Source organism: Malaclemys terrapin, chromosome 7, assembly GCF_027887155.1.
Source record: "Malaclemys terrapin pileata isolate rMalTer1 chromosome 7, rMalTer1.hap1, whole genome shotgun sequence".
NCBI classification, from domain to species: Eukaryota; Metazoa; Chordata; order Testudines; family Emydidae; genus Malaclemys; species Malaclemys terrapin.
The window spans coordinates 125,977,975-125,997,519 of NC_071511.1; the positions used below are offsets into that span (position 1 = coordinate 125,977,975).

Consider the following 19,545-nt stretch of genomic DNA (forward strand, 5'->3'; position numbering starts at 1 on the left):
CATCTGTAAAACACCCTGGGCTCTCTCACAGGAGTGTTATGGGGCTAAGGTCACTGCAGCTGGGAGAGCACTTGGGGAGCCCAGGACGGCTGGAACTGTGGCAATGTGAAGTACTGGTATTACTGCTCCCAGTGGTGCCCATATGTAAGGTGGCCCAGCAGGACAGAGATGAGAAGATAGGACTCTGTTCTGCTAGGCTGGCTGTGATCGGGTGAATCCGTGTGGCAGCAGTGAGCTCACACCACATTCCGTTTAGAGATCGCACTCCCGCTGGAGGGAAAAGCCGCTGTTTGCTCCGTTCCAGCGGGAGTCCGTTCAACAACAACGTAACTGAAGAGGGATGAGGAGCCGAGTCTGGCCCCAGAAAGAGGCAGTACTTCACTGGCTGATGGTTATACCAAGAGGGTTTACGATGCTTGCAAACTCATTGGCCTTCCAGTAGCTGCTTCCCTCTGCCAGCTGGCTAATCTGGAGGGGTCATGCACAGGCGCTCTGTGGCCACGCACCCCAGTGCACTGGGGATGAAAACGCCAAGTTTTGCTTTATGATCCCTTAAAGGGACACTGTCAAGCTGTTCGGCAGCCACAAATTTGACCTCCCCCAGCTGGGTTTTGGATTGTGGTGGGTTCACATGGTACTCCCCCCCTCCTCCCAACTCATCTCCTTCGCCCCCACCCCCAATCCTGTCTGCTCTATATGTGGGACCTGCCAGAGCATGGGAAGTTTTCATAAGGATCCTGAGAACAGGAATCAGCACAGAACAGGGAACAGTGCACAGGGTAGAGAGACCCTCGTAAATTTCCACAGACTGGCTGATCTCAGGAAAAGAGTAAGCAGAAGTATGCTCACACTTGCAGGCATGGCGCCCCTGAGAATGTTTTTGTAGGGACACCTGGGAACGCTTTATATAACCAATCTTATGGATTATGACAAGTCTTAAAGACATATAAAGTAAACATTATGCTTCTGACTTTAGATGTTTACATTATTTAATAGCAGGTTTTCTTTAAAGCACCATTCAACCATTAGGGCTACCAAAGGACCTTACAAATTGATATAAAGGTTACAGATTAAGAACTATTTGCCCATTACTGAAATGCACCCACCTCTGGACTGGTACGTGGCAGCTGTTTAACTGCACATTGCAACACTGGAGTGTAGAACAAGAAAACACAGAAAAATCTCATACCCAAATGAAACAGCAGAGACACAGAGTACAACTGGAGTTGGAATTTGACCAGGAGAGCAACATTAATGCTGCTAACGCTTGCAAAAGCTCTGTGGGATTTTTAACACTCAACCCACCCTGCATGGCATTAGGGAGCTCTGTGTAGCCACAACCACACTGCTGTGTGGTGCTATCATATCATTTTGAGACCCTATGCAAAATAAAGTTGTGTCACATTTCCGTATCAATTCACCTCTCATTTATACAAAGGCCATTCCCCACGACCATTGCCTCGCTCTGCAAGCTTTGACTCGAATACTAAACCTCCACCAGATACATTCTTTTGATCACAGACTAAACCAGGCTTTGACCTAAGACCATATTTTTTTAATTTCTTTTTATTCTTGACTGCTGGCCTCTATAAACTCCAACTCCTCCGCTGCTCAGAAAGAAAGACCCGGAATGTAAAGAATTATTCCCCAGGAAAGGAACTACTAATTTTTTTAGCAGACAGCACTAATAATTCAAAGCTGGGAGACACTGCCTGAAGAAATTTCTTTTTGGCTTTGGATATTTATTGTTCCTGGGATTGGGGAGGCACAGAACTTGGTTACTTCGGAAATAACCTAGATCGTTGGGGTGCACTGGGCTGAGAGCACACAAGAGGAGAACCAAAGGTGCATCACAAGAGATCTTGGCCAGTTTCATACAGGAAGCTCAACTGCTTCTCCCAACAGGACTCTCATGCTTAAACTAAGCCAGTCACTAAGTGTATTTCACTGACTCTGACCGCTGGATAAATGGCACCCCCAGGCCCTGTAAGGTGCACACCTGGTACTGGCTCTGCAGCAAATATTCAGTGGTCTGTTGAGGTCTAGTGCAGTGACTCTCAACCTAAAATATTTCAGAGGGAGGTGGGGACTTCTTTGGAAATCTTAGACAGTCTGCGGCTCCCCAGAGGTCCACAGGCCGAAAACCACTGGTCTGTGGGAATGACCACCTTTCACAGACCCCTTAGACATAGAATATCAGGGTTGGAAGAGACCTCAGGAGGTCATCTAGTCCAACCCCGTGATCAAAGCAGGACCAATTCCCAACTAAATAATCCCAGCCAGGGCTTTGTCAAGCCGGGCCTTAAAAACCTCCAAGGAAGGAGATTCCTCCACCTCCCTAGGTAACACATTCCAGTGCTTCACCACCCTCCTAGTGAAATAGTGTTTCCTAATATCCAACCTAGACCTCCCCCACTGCAACTTGAGACCATTGCTCCTTGTTCTGTCATCTGCCACCACTGAGAACAGCCGAGCTCCATCCTCTTTGGAACCCCCCTTCAGGTAGCTGAAAGCAGCTATCAAATCCCCCCTCATTCTTCTCTTCTGGAGACTAAACAATCCCAGTTCCCTCAGCCTCTCCTCATAAGTCATGTGCTCCAGACCCCTAATCATTTTTGTTGCCCTCTGCTGGACTCTTTCCAATATTTCCACATCCTTCTTGTAGTATGGGGCCCAAAACTGGACACAGTACTCCAGATGAGGCCTCACCAATGTCAAATAAAGGGGAATGATCACGTTCCTCGATCTGCTGGCAATGCCCCTACTTATACAGCCCAAAATGCTGTTAGCCTTCTTGGCAACAAGAGCACACTGTTGACTCATAGCCAGTTTCTCGTCCACTGTGACCCCTAGGTCCTTTTCTGCAGAATTGCTACCTAGCCACTCGGTCCCTAGTCTGTAGCAGTGCATAGGATTCTTCCGTCCTAAGTGCAGGACTTTCTTCCTCCTTTCTCTGAAGCAGCTGCCACTGGCTAGGACTGGTGCCAGCCAACTGAGTTAGACAGATCATGGCTCTGAGCAGGTCTGGAAATTGCTAATCGGTTCATTATGTGATCGTGGAGAGCCCTGTTTTCCAAAGGTGCTGAACACCCACAACTCCAGTTGAAGTCAAGTAGGAGCTGTGAGTGCTCAGCACCTTTGAAAACAGGCTGTGAACCTCTCTGCCTCATATTAGCCACCTGTAGACTAGGAAGGATCCGGAGCTTTTTGGGAGAGTGAGTGTGTGTGCAGGGGGCATTGTGAGGCATTATCACTGACAAACTCAGTTCAAACCCGTTCTTGGCCGGATTTCCAGGCCTGTAATTCCTCTCTATAAATTCCTGGTTCTTCCTAAGGATGCACAGCTGTGATGGTGCTGCGACACCTACATAGTGTTTGTAGTAGGAAGACAGCCTGAGACAAACTCTTGTATTAGAGGCCTGGTATGAGGCAGGACCTGCTCACAGAATCTGGCAAGAACAGGGCTGATATTGCAGAAATACACATTGCTAAGCAGTGCTCATGCAAACACATCCTGATATCAAGTGGTACCAGAACATCCCGCTATCAAGGATGGTACAAAAACATTCCCCAAGGGTAACAAAAACACACTGACCCTTCAAACAAGAGAAGGTCAGGATGACAGTACGTAACTTGTTTATATCAAGGTATAAAGATGTGTTTCAGAGGGAGTATCTTTGGCCACCCAAGGGGGCAGTGGAAAGTCCCAGCACTGACCGAGTTGTGTCCTTTGTCACGGGCATCCATGTCTTAGTATCCTCGTAGAGTCTGCCAGGTGCTACTACTGTGCTTCGTCGACAATAAAGCTGGCTGGGCACCTTTGTACCTTAACGGATCGTATGATCATTGGGCAGTTCACTCAAGGTCTGCTGTGCTGGCTGTCACAGGAAGAACACACACACGCAGCCAAGTATCTAACCACAGTAATAAGTGCAAAAGCCTGCAGCGCTCAGTGGTGTGCGTATGTACAGAAATCAGAAAAACATGAGGAAATGTTAGTAAAACTACAATAGGGTCAGGTGGTAAACAACCCTGTTGGGATCATGAGGCAAAACAATCCTAAATTTGGGGAGTAGAAGTTAGACTGGTGGAATGCTCCCAACTCACTGAACCCCACAGTGGAACCATACACTGACCACACCAAGAAGAGGTTTGGTTTGAGAAATTCTGGCAGAACTAAATTCCAATATGCTGTCAAGTTAGCCCAGTAGCTTATGCATGGAGAGATGTTGAGTCAGCACCACAGGGACCTAGTAAATAAATGAAGTAGTAATCTACGAGGTTGCTCAGAAAGTTGGCTGCTTAAAGCAGTTACTGTCTCTATGGGGATTATTTTAGATGCAGTTTAACACCTTATTTCTCAAACTTCATTATCAGTTCTAGGAGGACACTCCACCTAGGGCAGCAGAATTTAGGTCTACTTCGCACAGGATAGATGGGATATTCTACCTATTAAATTCAATCTTTCTTCCATAGTCCCTCCAGCCCCCTAGATCCTGGGCACGCTTTATTTCTCCCCTCATCTTTCTGGAGACGTGGCATCCAGACATGAAAGCTTAATAGTCCTGGAGCAGTCACGCCACCTATCCGCATCAAACTAAACTCCAACATGTCATTCCGCTCTGAAGCCCTCTTCCCACTATGGATGAAACCACGATAAAGCTACATGATTGGCCACTGGGCGGAGGGAACTATGCAGAGCCTCAACCCACATCATTTATATCAATATCGTGCGCTGCTCTGTGATGCCAGCAAAGCAGGTTCCTGCATATGCCAAGGTCCCCATGCCTCACTTGAATACCGACAAACACAGAGCTGGAATCAGTCTGGTTCACCTGTGTGTAAAATACATACCCTGTTTCCCCGAAAATAAGACATCCTCCGAAAATAAGGCCTACTTACAGTTTTGCCTCTCGTTGTAATATACGGCATCCCCCCGATAATAAGACCTCCCCGATAATAAGGCATCCACCGATAATAAGGCATTTTTCATTTCTGAAAAATAAGACATCCCCTGAAAATAAGACCTAGCGCATCTTTGGGAGCAAAAATTAATATAAGACACTGTCTTATTTTTGGGGAAACAGGGTATTAGAGTTATAAAAATGTGCTAGTGTTTAGACTTTATTGAAGGTGTGTAGTTGCTGCCTGGATTAACCTCACTTATACCAGCTGTATCCCATACTGTAATCCCCAAATTAAGCATTTGTAGCATAAGCCTCTGACTGTATAAAGCACCAGATAGGAGACAGATATTAGTGTAAAGTGCTAATCTTTAACAGAAAGTATGTCTTGCTCCACAAGGAAGGCCCATCAACACCAGCTATTGTGGAACATCAAAGAGGACAAAAGACTTTGTTGATAGCTCATCCCTCAACCCCCAGGAAGAAGAGACATGCAGGTGAACTCCTCCCCACAGCTGAGTTGGCAATTTGAAGCAAAAGGGAGGGAAGGGAAGGGATAAAAACTCCTAATTCAAGGAAGCTGTATCTTTACCCCTGCCTGGACCTTAGGGGAAGGATTACTAAATGTAAGCAAAGATAACCACTAGTTAGCCCTAAAGGACATACTGAGCTTGATTATAAAAGGTTCTATTCTTTTAATCTTAAGACTGGAACTCATTTGTGTGTATATATGTTTACCTACTTTACCGTATAGATAACTCATTAAATAGGAAAAGGAAATAAATCTTTAGATAGTTTATTATAGGACGGCCTACCAGCATAGTCTTTCGTGTGAGATGTGAAGAGCAACTAAGCTGAGGTAAGTGACTGGTCCTTTGGGACTGGAAGTAACCTGAATATTGCTGTGATCTTTGGTGTAAGGCAAAGGCAGCGCACCTGGGTGGTGAGACAGACCGGAATACCTACGGGGACTGGCTGAGACTCCATCTTAAGGCGGTTCACACTTGATAACTGGTTGGTGAGATCGAAGTATAGAACTCACCCAATTGGGGGTTTGTGATCTGTTTCCTAACCGTCGGCCCTAAGGCTGGTACCCACACTCAAGCCACTGCAGGACAGCTCGATAGAGTCTCAAGCCCTTATACATTTAAGGTCAGTCTGTCCAATTTGCCCCTTCCTCGTAGCCTCATTGTAATATTTGTTCCATGGGCTTTTTCAAGCATGCTGTTCCAAGGAGGACCGCTGAGCGGAGATAGGAGTAGCCTATCAAGGAAGGGGAAAGAGTATTTTTGGATGCAGACTGGATAATCTAGCGAGGCAGGCTTTAAACTAGTTTCAACATGGGCAGGAGACAAAAGACCACAGGTAAAAGTCCACAACCTGGAGACTGGGCTGATGGGTTGTCAAGCATAGAGGGAAAGAGGAGAGATGAGAGGGAATATAGAGGGGAAATCTAATGAACAGCTTAGATGATTGTACACAAATGCAAGTAGTATAGGGAATAAACAGGAAGATCTAGAACTACTAGTGAATAATCACAATTATGTCATAATTGTGATTCAGAGATTTAGGATAATTTAGGAGACTGGAATATTGGTACAGAAGAGGATAGCTTGTTTAGGAACAGGCGGCAGGGAAAAAAGGGAGGTGGTGTTGCCTTGTAATAAAAATTGAATACACTGGCATCGAGGTCAAGATAGAAGTGGAGACAGAGCTGTTCAAAGTCTCTGGGTAAGGATAAAAGGGTAAAAAACAAGGGTGATGTCACAGTAGGTCTACAACAGACCACCTAACCAGGAAGAAGTAGTGTACGAGCCTTTTTTTAAAACAACTAACAATCACCCAAAACACAGGATTTGATGGTGATGGGGGACTTCAATTGCCCAGGCATTTGTTAGGAAAATAATACAGCAAGGCACAGATTATCCACCAAGTTCTTGGAATGCATTGGAGGCAACTTTTTATTACAGAAGGTGGAGAGAGTGCCTAGAGGAGAGGATGTTCTACATCGGATTCGGACAAATAGGGAGGAACTGGTTGAGAATGTGAAGATGAAGACAGCTTGGGAGAAAGTGATCATGAAATGGTAGAGTTCACAATTCTAAGGAATGGTAGGAAGGAAAACAGCAGAAGACAGACAATGGACTTCAAGAAGGAAAATCTTAAGGGAAGCAAGTCTAAGGGAAAAAATGTTCAGGGGAGCTCCCAAGCCATTCAAGTGCCCTGGGTCATTGAGCAGAGAAGAATGAAATCTTCTATACCTCCAATCAAAGGCATGGGATCCCACTTCACAACTAAACAGTAGTTACTGAGATGGGATTAACGGACACTTCCTCTCCCTTTGCTACTGCTGAAGGGGAAGAGTATTTGAAGGAGAACTGTTTAACTTATCAACAATATTCAAGGCAAGTATACCAGAAGGGACATGGCTTATTTGTCCTTGGTTTCCACTACTGTGTACTAAAGTGGTCTAGGGAGCAGTCACCACTGCACTTCCTAGTCAGTGCAAGGCAACAATGCTTTCCAAGTTCTCTGTAGGCTCGTGCATCCTCAAGGCAGTGACATCTGGGCTCAGGACTGCAAGCAAACGATTCCTGGATTATAAAAACTAGTTTGTGCCACTGGCTTGCTGTCTGACCTTGGGCCAGTCACTTTGCAAATTGTTTCCTTATTGGTAAAATAGGGAGAATACTTAGCTGTCTGGGTGCTGGTAAATACCTTATAAAAACGGATTGGCCATTTATTAAACATTGTTGTAATGGAACGCAGATTGATTTTTCCCAGACACTCAAGAGGACATCGTTTTACTGAACTACTTGTGTGAGCCTATGTATGGTCCTCCCAAAGCCTGTAGAAGTAGAAATGCAGAACTAGTGCTATTTACATTTGGATTAAAAGGATCTCACTTGTTGATTTCAAAGTGTTCTGAAGGGTCAACAGCATCCAACATCCCCCTCCCACGAAGAATGTTAGTGTGGTTAAATGCTTCTCAGAACAGCCAGCGTCCACCTCCCCCCCAAAAAGGACAATCACATGGAAAGCAGCAGAAGAGAGTTTACCATTAGGGTGCCCAAAACACCTAGCAAGATGGAAGAGGTGTATTCCCCCTGCATCCACCCCTGACAGCTTTACAAACTAAACACATTGCTTATTTACATTCACTTCTCTATTTTTATTCTATTTCTTGCATGGTCTTCAAATACAGTTTTACAGCTCATTTTTCTGCTACAGATACTGTTGATCTAAAAACAGATTAATGAAAGTGGCATTCCAACCTTAATGAAAATTCATAACCATGAAAGATATGTCAACTTATCACTTTACAATCCTAGAGTGATGGTATTGGCCTGGACATTCCATCCGTTTGTACAACTAACTTCTGTAACAATAAAATTCATAGGAAAAGATTGTGGCAACTCCTTAAAGCCAAGATATAAGGCCACAAGCATCCTATCCTGTAATGCTATGAATCCAGATCAAGTAGTAAGTTGACTCTGGTATCCATAAAAAAAAAAAAAAAAAAAAAAAACACACAAAAAAACACAAAACCACACAACTCTTCCACCTGCTAAGACCAAGGGATCAGCTACTTACTCAAAGCTGTATTAAAACTAGTGACATTCAGCTCTGATTTACATGAGATCCCATAGCATGACCCTATACCTCTCTCTGTAAATGAAATGAACTTGTTTAAACTTAAATACTTCACTACTAAATTAAAAAATTATTCACATTCTGAAAAAGAAAAATATCCTATGTGACTGCACCGGAAGGCCAAACGTTAGCTTCTCCTTACAGGTTGCAGACATTACTGCAGTCTAATGCTATTTGTTATAGCTTGTAAAACTTCTTCAAAGCTACACAGATGGGAGCTTAAATAAGGACTTGAATGTCTTTTGTTTGCCACCAAAACCAAGAGGGACATTTAAAAAGAAGGAAGGTAAACACAGTTGATGGTAGCAGGTGAAATTAGTAAGGTAAGGTAAGGTAAGGTAAGGTAAGGTAATGTAAAGGGTATATTATTGGCCAATTACATCTCTGGAACACAGGGCTTCTACAGAAAAATCAATAACCCCCACAAATGGTGTGACTACCTCACTACCAGATCCCCTAACCATGCTGGCTCCATCACATTAGTCAAATACATCAGATCTGGGTAAAAACATTAAACTCTCAGAATATCTGCAGTTACATTAATTAGGTAACCATTTAAATAATTTGTAAAAATGTGCTTATTGTGATGTTTCTTCTACAAAAATTCTTTGATACAAACATGCAGGATTTGAAGACCCTGATTTAGTCAAACCAGTATGAACAGTCTTTGAAGCAGGAGACTGATCCAAGGACAAATCCTGACCATGGACCAGTTCCCTCTCACTTCCTCCATCCACCTCCTCTTTGAGACTGCCACCAAAATTAACAGGTTCAGCAGGCCTCCCACTGAATTGCTGGTTCAGTCCCAGGAGAATGATGATAGCACCAGGCAGTGGCAGCCTTGCAACAGAACTGCCTGTCCTCTGAAGGAATGATCCTTCTGGATCAGCACCTCTTACCCAACATGGTCAGTTTCTAGCCCTGGGTATGAGGCACAGTAGAAAAAGCCAACGCCGAGGACAGAGTCATTCTCCATTGTGGTTTGACGTTAGTCAAAAGTGCCATCTTGGACCAATACCATTTCACTTTTCAGAAGAAAAAAATTACAAAACCAGCAAACACAAAGAAGTTATTAAGCATACAGCTAGTTTATATACACTGACATTTACAAGTCTGTCATTAGTGACTTTTGCCACAGACAACTGCACATTTGTCCCTACAAAGCACAAAGCCTGAACCAATGGTCATTAGCAGTGACAACTGGTCACTGCCTTATAAACAAGCATAAAGATAGCCAAAAACAGAACCGTCAATACCGGTCTTTAAATTGCTGACTGACACAAGTAATCCTTCCCATCTCTGTAACATGAAGTACCCCAATTACACCCCTCCCTCCTCACATCCTGCTGTATGACACAGGGAAAAAGAAAATCAGATCTTAACAGTTACTCCAGAAAAAGAACACCATTCTGTTAACTGCATATATGGATGCAAAGAACTGCTACCAACCACGTCACTGGGCAGGAAGGGGGGGCTCCTCCCGGAGGATACAGCCCACGCAAGATTCCTTGGCACTTCACACAAGCCCAGGAAAGGACAACAAGGTTTCTCTTTTTCAGAACTGGGTTTTCAGCAGCACTCTCTTCATCCAACAAGTTAACGTTTGAAATGTGTGATGGGTGGATTTTCACATAGCCCCTTCTAGCAAGTTGGCTGACTGCTGTGTTTGTGCAGTTAGACCATATGAAGATCCCCACCACCACCCGCCCAGCTGTTAAGGGACTACAGTATTCGAACAGTTCATTGTCAAGGACTTCACAGACTCCTTCCAAGGATAACAACATCCTTTGGAAATCCCTCCATTTTAGCTATTTCAAAACAACCCAGCTTGCTGTAAAATTCCAGGATTCTTTTATCATCTGGTCTCACTTCACAAAAAGCCCCACGGGAGCCTGAAGAAAAAAAAAAAAAGGGGGGGGGGAGGAGAAGAGTTATTGTAACAAAACCCCCAAACTCTGCAAACATCGTTAGATTCTTTTCCATCTATTTTAACATTTAAAATCGATCATATCACTGAACTAGTGCCATACCTGGTATACCTACTGCCAGAAACGGAGGCTAGATTTATGGTAACATAGCTGATACCTTTCCACAAAGATTGTACGTTTCTGTTGCTGGCTTGTAGACTGCATCCTAGCAGATTGTAGTCAAATTGCCTCTACAGGCCCGCTTCACATGAAAACATCCTGAAGCTCAGGCACCGGCTGAGAGAACAGCACCACAAAAGGGCATGTGAATTGCTCAAGATAACTGCAAGCCTCAGGTATGCAGCGAGGCAAAAGGCCAAGCGCCTCCAGCATTCAAGACGGAAGATCTCAGCATACAATCGATCACACTTCGGAAATGGCTTCAAGGATTTCAGCCCGGGAAATATAAAGATTTGTGTGGCTGCTGTGGACCTCAGTTAGCCAAATTGCTCCCTCAGTTCTTCCCATTTCCTAATTTGCAAAATATTCGCTACAATAATAGTATCTTTTACAGAAGATAGACAGTAGCATTAGAGCTAGAATGGGAAAGCAATTTATAAACAACCTCACGTGCCAATTTAGCAGAAATCAGATCTCCCACACTGACCTGGGAATGCAAAATGCATCAGCACCCCCAATCCTAGAACTCCCAGTTTGCCTAACACCAAGGGGATGAAATGCTGTGGCCATTCTTAAATCACTGTACCTAGAGCACCCCCAACAATCCCAAGAGCAAAAACTCACCATTAGCTTTCAGAGAGGACAGCAGGCAGGCCATCATGCTTTTGGCCACACTTGGGTCAGTCACTTTTTTGTGGATGTCTATCTTTATCAGCGACGGGAAATTGGCGAGGAATGTCTCTGGCAATACTTCCTGCTCTTCATGGAAACTCAACATTATTTTCTAAAGAGGACAGAAAGGAACAGTCTTTTCAGCATGATCAGTTTTGCTGATGTGGGCTGTTTTGTTCAGGGTTGTATGCCTCTAAGAGCATCACACACAAATCAGCAGAGACCAGGCACTTCAGATATACCAGCAAAACAAGCCTTGTAAGGAATTGCATGAAATTACCATTCACAAAATCCTGTAATTAGTGCTAGTTAGCCTTTTACCTCTTGACACAGGAAAATAAGTCAGCTGTTTAAAATAAAAGCAAGTTCTCTTTTTCAGGAGTCTGATTCCCAGTCAGTTAGAAATGCAACCAAGGTAGCAAAGATTTGAATTCTAACAGTGGGATAAAATGGTCAGGCAAGTGCCTGAGGCTGTATTAATAATGTTGGAAAGACAAAAATAACTGAGTAACCAAACATCGTAGAAAGTTACACTGCTCAGCTGATATACTCCATAAAGGAGGAGATTCCATCAGTCCTACCAGGGAGTTGGACAAGAATTTTAGAAGACGACCTCACTTCGGAAGAGGAACTCTGCATTAGTGAAATTTAGGGACTGGGTGCTGGTACAATGACAGTAGGGGAGAGATCTACTGGTAGAGATCATTTGAAGTCCCTCGCTCTTAGGTGCACTCAAAACCGTTATTTATACCACACTAACGTGTGGCAGTGGTGGCATAGTAGGAATGCACCTCAGATTAAGTGTTACCATAATATGTAATCTACTTTACAAAACAAAGCCCAATAAGAATTTGTTTTCTCATACGGGGGAAACAATACCCACTTGCAAGGGGGGAAAAATGTAACCAGCATTTAGAGCAACGACTGCAGCGTAATGGGTAATCAAAATGAGCTGTCCTGCCCAACAGTTTGCAGCCAAATCCACTGAAGGTAAGTTATTAAGCTGCTTGCTACTATTCTAAAATTACAATTCTTCCCCAGTACGTTGACATGCCATCAGACGTATGCAAGCAGGACAGGCTTCTAATTCTGACTACTGATGAGGGAGTTTCTATCCAGCGTGGACACAGACATCAATCAAAATCAGAAAGAGTGTAGAGCCCATTCGCCACCTGTTCAGTGCAGGACTGTTCCCCAAAGAAGATTTCTATTGATTTTTTGCAGCAAGTCAGTTACAAAACGAGGCAGCACAGTGATAATAGTAACAAATGCAATATCAATTCTTTATGAACTTGAAACTAGACCACATCAGCTGGCAGGTTCAAGAGCTGGACTAATGGATGCATGTACTTATTGGAGCCGCCTGTTCTGACACCATAGCAGAGTTCTTAGATGTGGACATATCTGACAGATGTAAGAGTTAAAAATTGCGTTCCTTTCCTGTTGATTTGCTGCCTGTGCTCCAATGGCAAAGACAGACTGTGGGGCATTCGTTCTTTGACACAGACTGGCCAATCAGAACGAAGATTCTCTGCCCCTTTAGTTACTAGTGACCTGCACTCTCAGGAGAAAGATTCCATAAGCGGTCAAAGGACTAAATTTGTCCACTACCTAACTCTCCAGTTCTGGAAAGGTCTTGAGTCTCAACCCAGCCAAACAGTTTCTCTTTGGGAAGACTATTCCTTTTTGACCAAACAAGACAAATTCTCAGGTAAGGAACAAAATTTGACTCTGTTTTGGTCTCAAGGCACAGCTTAGGGTTCTGTCTAGCAGTCCTTGCAAGTAGAGGAGGAAGACACAACAGGAAGGCCACTGATGGATAGGAAATGTGAAACAGGGAGAGCACCACCCTCTTGGAAAGGAACACTCCTTGAGGAATCACTAAGAGTAGAGCACTCTCCATCCAGTGGCAGCACTAGCGGATACATTCTGGATATGCAGTATCATGTGGCAGTCTTGAAAAGTTCACTCACTCAAGCCTGGTGCCACTCTGCCCAGGATGCAGAGGCTTAGCCAGCAAGCCTTGCACTTCAACTAACACACAAGCCTCTTAGATAGAAGTGCTTTCACCAAAACAACCCTTCGAGAGGTCTTAAGTCCCTTCCTGCAACTCTCAGAGTATGAACAAGGCAAATAAGCTTCCCAAAGGATTAGGATCAGAGCAGGTAAATCCTAAGGCCCTTAAGTCAGCCCAGATCTTTCCTAGTTTTCAGCTGGGAAGGAAGTTTTCTGGAAGTGAAATTCTGACATCACCGTCAAAGAGAAAGCTAGGTTATCCATGGAGAACTACTGTCTTGGAGGAACACTAGGAAACCCCCTTGGAAAATCATTTTTTTCACTGGATCCCTTAATGTGTGATGGGGAAAGACAGGACGTCTAGGAAGTTGAGACATCCTTAAATACTTCTTGCAGAAATGGAGAGAAGGCATTCTGGCATTCCGGGCTGAAGTTCCCTGCTGTCTACACCAACCGGGGAGACATCCCACACATCTCATTTTAAGCAAAATAGTTTTTTTTTCCTGGAGCACATCATGGCAAAGGCTGTCCTATTCAGTAGTGCCCTATTCACGTCCTTCAGTAGTGTCCTGTCACACACCAAGAGCTTCAGAGCACCTGGGCTGGGGTGAGTCACAGGCCTCCAAACAAGCATAACAAGTCTTGTGGATAAGGGTGAAGCTGTGGATGTGGTATACCTAGACTTTAGTAAGGCATTTGATAAGGTCTTGCATGATATTCTTATCGATAAACTAGGCAAATACAATTTAGATGGGGCTACTATAAGGTGGTGCATAACTGGCTGGATAACTGTACTCAGAGAGTAGTTATTAATGGTTCCCAATCCTGCTGGAAAGGCATAACAAGTGGGGTTCCGCAGGGGTCTGTTTTGGGACCATCTCTGTTCAATATCTTCATCAACGACTTAGATATTGGCATAGAAAGTACGCTTATTAATTTTGCAGATGATACCAAACTGGGAGGGATTGCAACTGCTTTGGAGGATAGGGTCATAATTCAAAATGATCGACAAATTGGAAAAATGGTCTGAGGTAAACAGGATGAAGTTTAACAAAGACAAATGCAAAGTGCTCCACTTAGGAAGGAACAATCAGTTTCACACATACAGAATGGGAAGAGACAGTCTAGGAAGGAGTACGGCAGAAAGGGATCTAGGGGTTATAGTGGACCACAAGCTAAATATGAGTCAACAGTGTGATGCTGTTGCAAAAAAAAGCAAACATGATTCTGGGATTCATTAACAGGTGTGTTGTGAGCAAGACATGAGAAGTCATTCTTCCACTCTACTCTGCGCTGTTTAGGCCTCAACTGGAGTATTGTGTCCAGTTCTGGGCACCGCATTTCAAGAAAGATGGAGAAATTGGAGAGGGTCCAGAGAAGAGCAACAAGAATGATTAAAGGTCTTGAGAACATGACCTATGAAGGAAGGCTGAAAGAATTGGGTTTGTTTAGTTTGGAAAAGAGAAGACTAAGAGGGGACATGATAGCAGCTTTCAGGTATCTAAAAGGGTGTCATAAGGAGGAGGGAGAAAACTTGTTCACCTTAGCCTCTAAGGATAGAACAAGAAGCAATGGGCTTAAACCGCAGCAAGGGAAGTTTAGGTTGGACATTAGGTAAAAGTTCCTAACTGTCAGGGTGGTTAAACACTGGAATAAATTGCCTAGGGAGGTTGTGGAATCTCCATCTCTGGAGATATTTAAGAGTAGGTTAGATAAATGTCTATCAGGGATGGTCTAGACAGTATTTGGTCCTGCCATGAGGGCAGGGGACTGGACTCTTATGACCTCTCGAGGTCCCTTCCAGTCCTAGAATCTATGAATAAGCAGCTACAGAGATGCTGGTCTTCTGGACAGGGCCAAGAAATCTGCTAACTAAATTTTTCTCAGTCAGTGTGGTATAACATGGATCAGGAGACTAATGCTTTACTGATCGGTAGAAGCTGAGGGAAGGGGTAAGCATCTAGCGAAAATACATCCTGAGTGAAAGCTTCTGTCTGATTATTGGCTGCAGTACCTGGGTTCCCTTGCGTCCACAGTTATCTAAAAGAGGAGTCTTTAGAGGAGCACTCCCCTGGAGGCACCTGCTGCATGCCAGTCAATTCACTCCAATGTTGGATTTCCAGAAACACAAAGGCCCAGAAAGTTCCTGCCTGCCTAAGTAAGATTTGATTCCATTGCTAGGATCTTGCTCCTGCTGCCTCAGTGGTGACGGAGATAAGCCACCAATGCCATATTGTCCATCCTGATCAGAATGTGGCGACCTCTGCACTGATCTTAAGGGCAGAGTCAGTCACCCAGCATGTAGTACTAGGACATTTATTTGAAGGTTCCTTTGTCTCGGAGACACTCAACAGCATGGTATTATGCCGTGGGCAGTATGTCCTATTCCTCAAGGTTTACTGTAATCTGCAGTCTGTTTGGGAACTTCCTGCAGAAGGGCCCAGTGGTCATGCAATCCTATCAGAGAAGACCTGACCCACAGATAACACTGGTCGGTCTACAATTTTTGAGAAGTCGTCTGCTTCAGAGATAAAATGTGCTATTTATTATGTATTTTGATGTGCTGAATTCAAATATGACAATTAAAACAACTGATTGGCTACTGTTTCTAAGATATTTAAGTTTTTACATTTTATGTCTATGTATATTGTGTAGATAGAGTTTTAATCATAAATTGTAAACCTAGGTCTTTTCATGTGTTTATGGTTGCTTTACATGATAATATTTCACCTGTCCTGTTTATGTAACACTTTAAAAATCAGCAAAAGGGTTATATAAATAAAATTTATTATGAAACAAAAGGCAAAAAACTATTATGTACATAGTTTAGTCCTATTCAGAGTCTACTTGGCGCATCTTGGCTTGTCTCTTGTATTCATTAAATGGAGCATCTCTTGTCACTGTCCAGCAATAGTCTGCAAGCACTGATGGGCTCCATTTGCCCTGATAGCGTTTCTCCATTGTTGCAATGTCCTGGTGAAATCGCTCGCCGTGCTCATCGCTCACTGCTCCGCAGTTCGGTGGAAAAAAATCTAGATGAGAGTGCAAAAAATGTATCTTTAGTGACATGTCGCAACCAAGGCTTTTGTACGCCTTGAGGAGGTTTTCCACCAACAACCTGTAGTTGTCTGCCTTGTTGTTTCCGAGAAAATTTATTGCCACTAACCGGAAGGCTTTCCATGCCGTCTTTTCCTTGCCACGCAGTCAAATGCATCATCTCGAAGAAGTTCACGAATCTGAGGACCAACAAAGACACCTTCCTTTATCTTAGCTTCACTTAACCTTGGAAATTTTCCACGGAGGTACTTGAAAGCTGCTTGTGTTTTGTCAATGGCCTTGACAAAGTTCTTCATCAGACCCAGCTTGATGGGTAAGAGTGGTAACAAAATCTTCCTTGAATCAACAAGTGGTGGATGCTGAACACTTTTCCTCCCAGGCTCCAATGACTGTCAGAGTGGCTAATCTTTCTTGATGTAGTGGGAATCTCTTGCATGACTATCCCATTTGCAGAGAAAACAGCAGTACTTTGTGTATCCAGTCTGCAGACCAAGCAAGAGAGCAACAACCTTCAAATCGCCACAAAGCTGCCACTGATGTTGGTCATAGTTTATGCACCTCAAAAGTTGTTTCATGTTGTCATAGGTTTCCTTCATATGGACTGCATGACCAACTGGAACTGATGGCAAAACATTGCCATTATGCAGTAAAACAGCTTTAAAACTTGTCTTCGATGAATCAATGAACAGTCTCCACTCATCTGGATCGTGAATGATGTTGAGGGCTGCCATCACACCATCGATGTTGTTGCAGGCTACAAGATCACCTTCCATGAAGAAGAATGCGACAAGATCCTTTTGACGGTCACGGAACATGGAAACCCTAACATCACCTACCAGGAGATTCCACTGCTGTAGTCTGGAGCCCAACAGCTCTGCCTTACTCTTGGGTAGTTCCAAATCCCTGACAAGGTCATTCAGTTCACCTTGTGTTAGGAGGTGTGGTTCAGAGGAGGAGGATGGGAGAAAATGTGGGTCCTGTGACATTGATGGTTCAGGACCAGAAGTTTCATCCTCTTCCTCAAGAGAGAGTGACTCTGGTGCATCAGGAACCGGCAGCCCTTCTCCGTGGGGGTACTGGGCATATAGCTGATGGAATGTTTGGATAATGCACAGTCCACTTTTTCTTCTTTGACACACATTTCCCAGCTGAAGGCACCATGCAGAAGTAACAATTGCTGGTATGATCTGTTGGATCTCTCCAAATCATTGGCACTGCAAAAGGCATAGATTTCCTTTTCCTGTTCAACCACTAGCGAAGATTTGTTGCACAAGTGTTGCAGCATATGTGTGGGGCCCACCTCTTGTCCTGATCTCCCATTTTGCAGCCAAAATAAAGGTGATAGGCTTTCTTAAGCATAGTGGTTATACTGTGCTTTTGTGATGCAAAAGTCACTTCACCACAAACATAGCAGAAGTTATCTGCACTGTTCACACAAGTACGAGGCCTCTCTGCTCACTTTGGCTAAACAGAAATGTGTCCCTTTGTAAAATCAAACACTGACAAATAAGAGCACGACACTGTATGATTTCTAGAGCTGATATAGGGCAATTTGTTCAGCAGAGTGATGTAAGCTTCGTTACGATTGCATCATCCATGACTTCTAGGAATAACATGATGCAATTCATATCATGTATGACGCAATACCAGCTTCAGATTGCATCATTCATTGTTTTGCCTAAAAAGCAAGTACTGTCCAAACCCAGTCATAGATTTATTCACAGATCCAGTCAAAGATGTATTTTAGTCATTTCTGGTTTAAATTGAGATCCCTTCCCTTTATAACTCACTTATCCTCCGCCATTCCCAAGTCAAGGGTCATATATACTGACCCAATAGCATATCTTGAAAACTAGAGCCAATCAACAATTTTAAGCATCATTTTCGTTCTCAGTGACCCAGAATTAGTAAAGTTTGACTACATTTATTTCAGAAGCATTTTGGCTGGGGAGTCATGTAATGGGGACACAGCCCAAGTCATCTTTGCTGATCCTCAAAGTAGCAATCACCAGCTGTTGCAGTTCCCAGCAGTCCCGTGTCCATGAAATCAGGTCATAACAGGTCACTATGCAGTCCAGGAGGGAGAGGAGCATCCTCAAAGGAGACACAGGGCAGAAGTTGAAACAAGAGGACAGGGCCTGATACCTGAAATGTAGTCAGCTTCCCCTTTCCCTGGTCACTGTATTCGAAGATCTTTCCTTGACACTAGCGCAAGTGAGCGAGCTTTCCAAACAAGGAACAACAGAAAGAGAAGCATCATGACTATAGCCATGGCTTGGAGTATGTCAGCAACAAAAGCCTGGGAGTAATAACAGCAGTAGGGATTGTGCAGGGTGATATGCAAATGTCACTGATGGATCTAAATAGAGGGGAAGTCTAAATGTGTCCCTCAAGTCTAGAGATAACTGAGAGTCCCTATGACGTCTACCAAGCTACCAAAATGGTATGCAAGGTCTCCATTCAGAATTGTTGATACTTCAAACTGGTTGAACCACTTCAGGCTTAGAATGAACCTTTTTCTCCTTGGTCTTTTCTTTACCACAGCTAACTCAAGTACGCTCCGGAACCAGATGGTCAAGGGATAGATATTAAAAACATGGGGCAGTTAAATTAGGTGGGCAAAGATAGGCGTGCCCTCTTTTTCAAATTAAAACGGTTTAGAAGGGAGAAATGAACAGTTTGATGAGTGAGAGGAACAAGGAAACGGCAGCAGCTCATGTTCAGAGGGGACCATTTATCCCCTGTGCTCAGTGATCACTGGTCCTGGGAAAAGAAGATTCTACCTCTCAGACTGCAATCTGGAAGGAAAATCCCAAAATAGGCAAAGTGCAGCAAGACTGGGTGGATCTGGGTTTGTCTCCTTGTTTACAAGAGGATCCACTACCTGCATAAAGTTTGGTCTTAAGGAGGTATTGGACGTGGGAAGTGCATAACTGAAAAGGTCTTCAAGAAGACTGAGCACTTTGTGTCAAACTGTCTGAGAAGCTATGAATGGAAGAAACATTCTTCTGATGTCGGCCAACGTGGAATCCAAGAGATCACTAAAAAGGTGGGAATCTGTAAAGGGAAACCAACCCATTCTGTCCCATAAAGCAGCACTTCCTTTCCTGATCATCAAAGACAGTTGCCTCTGTATGGCTCCTGGAGGTGTTTCA

General features: G+C 43.8%; 1 protein-coding gene across 1 annotated transcript in view; it reads right to left on the reverse strand.

The window, feature by feature from the left end:
• Positions 1-971: 971 nt before the first annotated feature.
• The window catches only part of OGA (O-GlcNAcase), a 55,856-nt gene continuing 37,282 nt past the window's right edge, over positions 972-19,545 (reverse strand). The window contains exons 15-16 of the mRNA XM_054035959.1: positions 11,270-11,429; positions 972-10,450 (exon numbers count right to left, since the gene is read on the reverse strand). Coding sequence (XP_053891934.1) covers positions 10,314-10,450; positions 11,270-11,429 — 297 coding nt within the window. The 3' untranslated portion in view covers positions 972-10,313. The remainder of the gene's footprint in view (positions 10,451-11,269; positions 11,430-19,545) is intronic.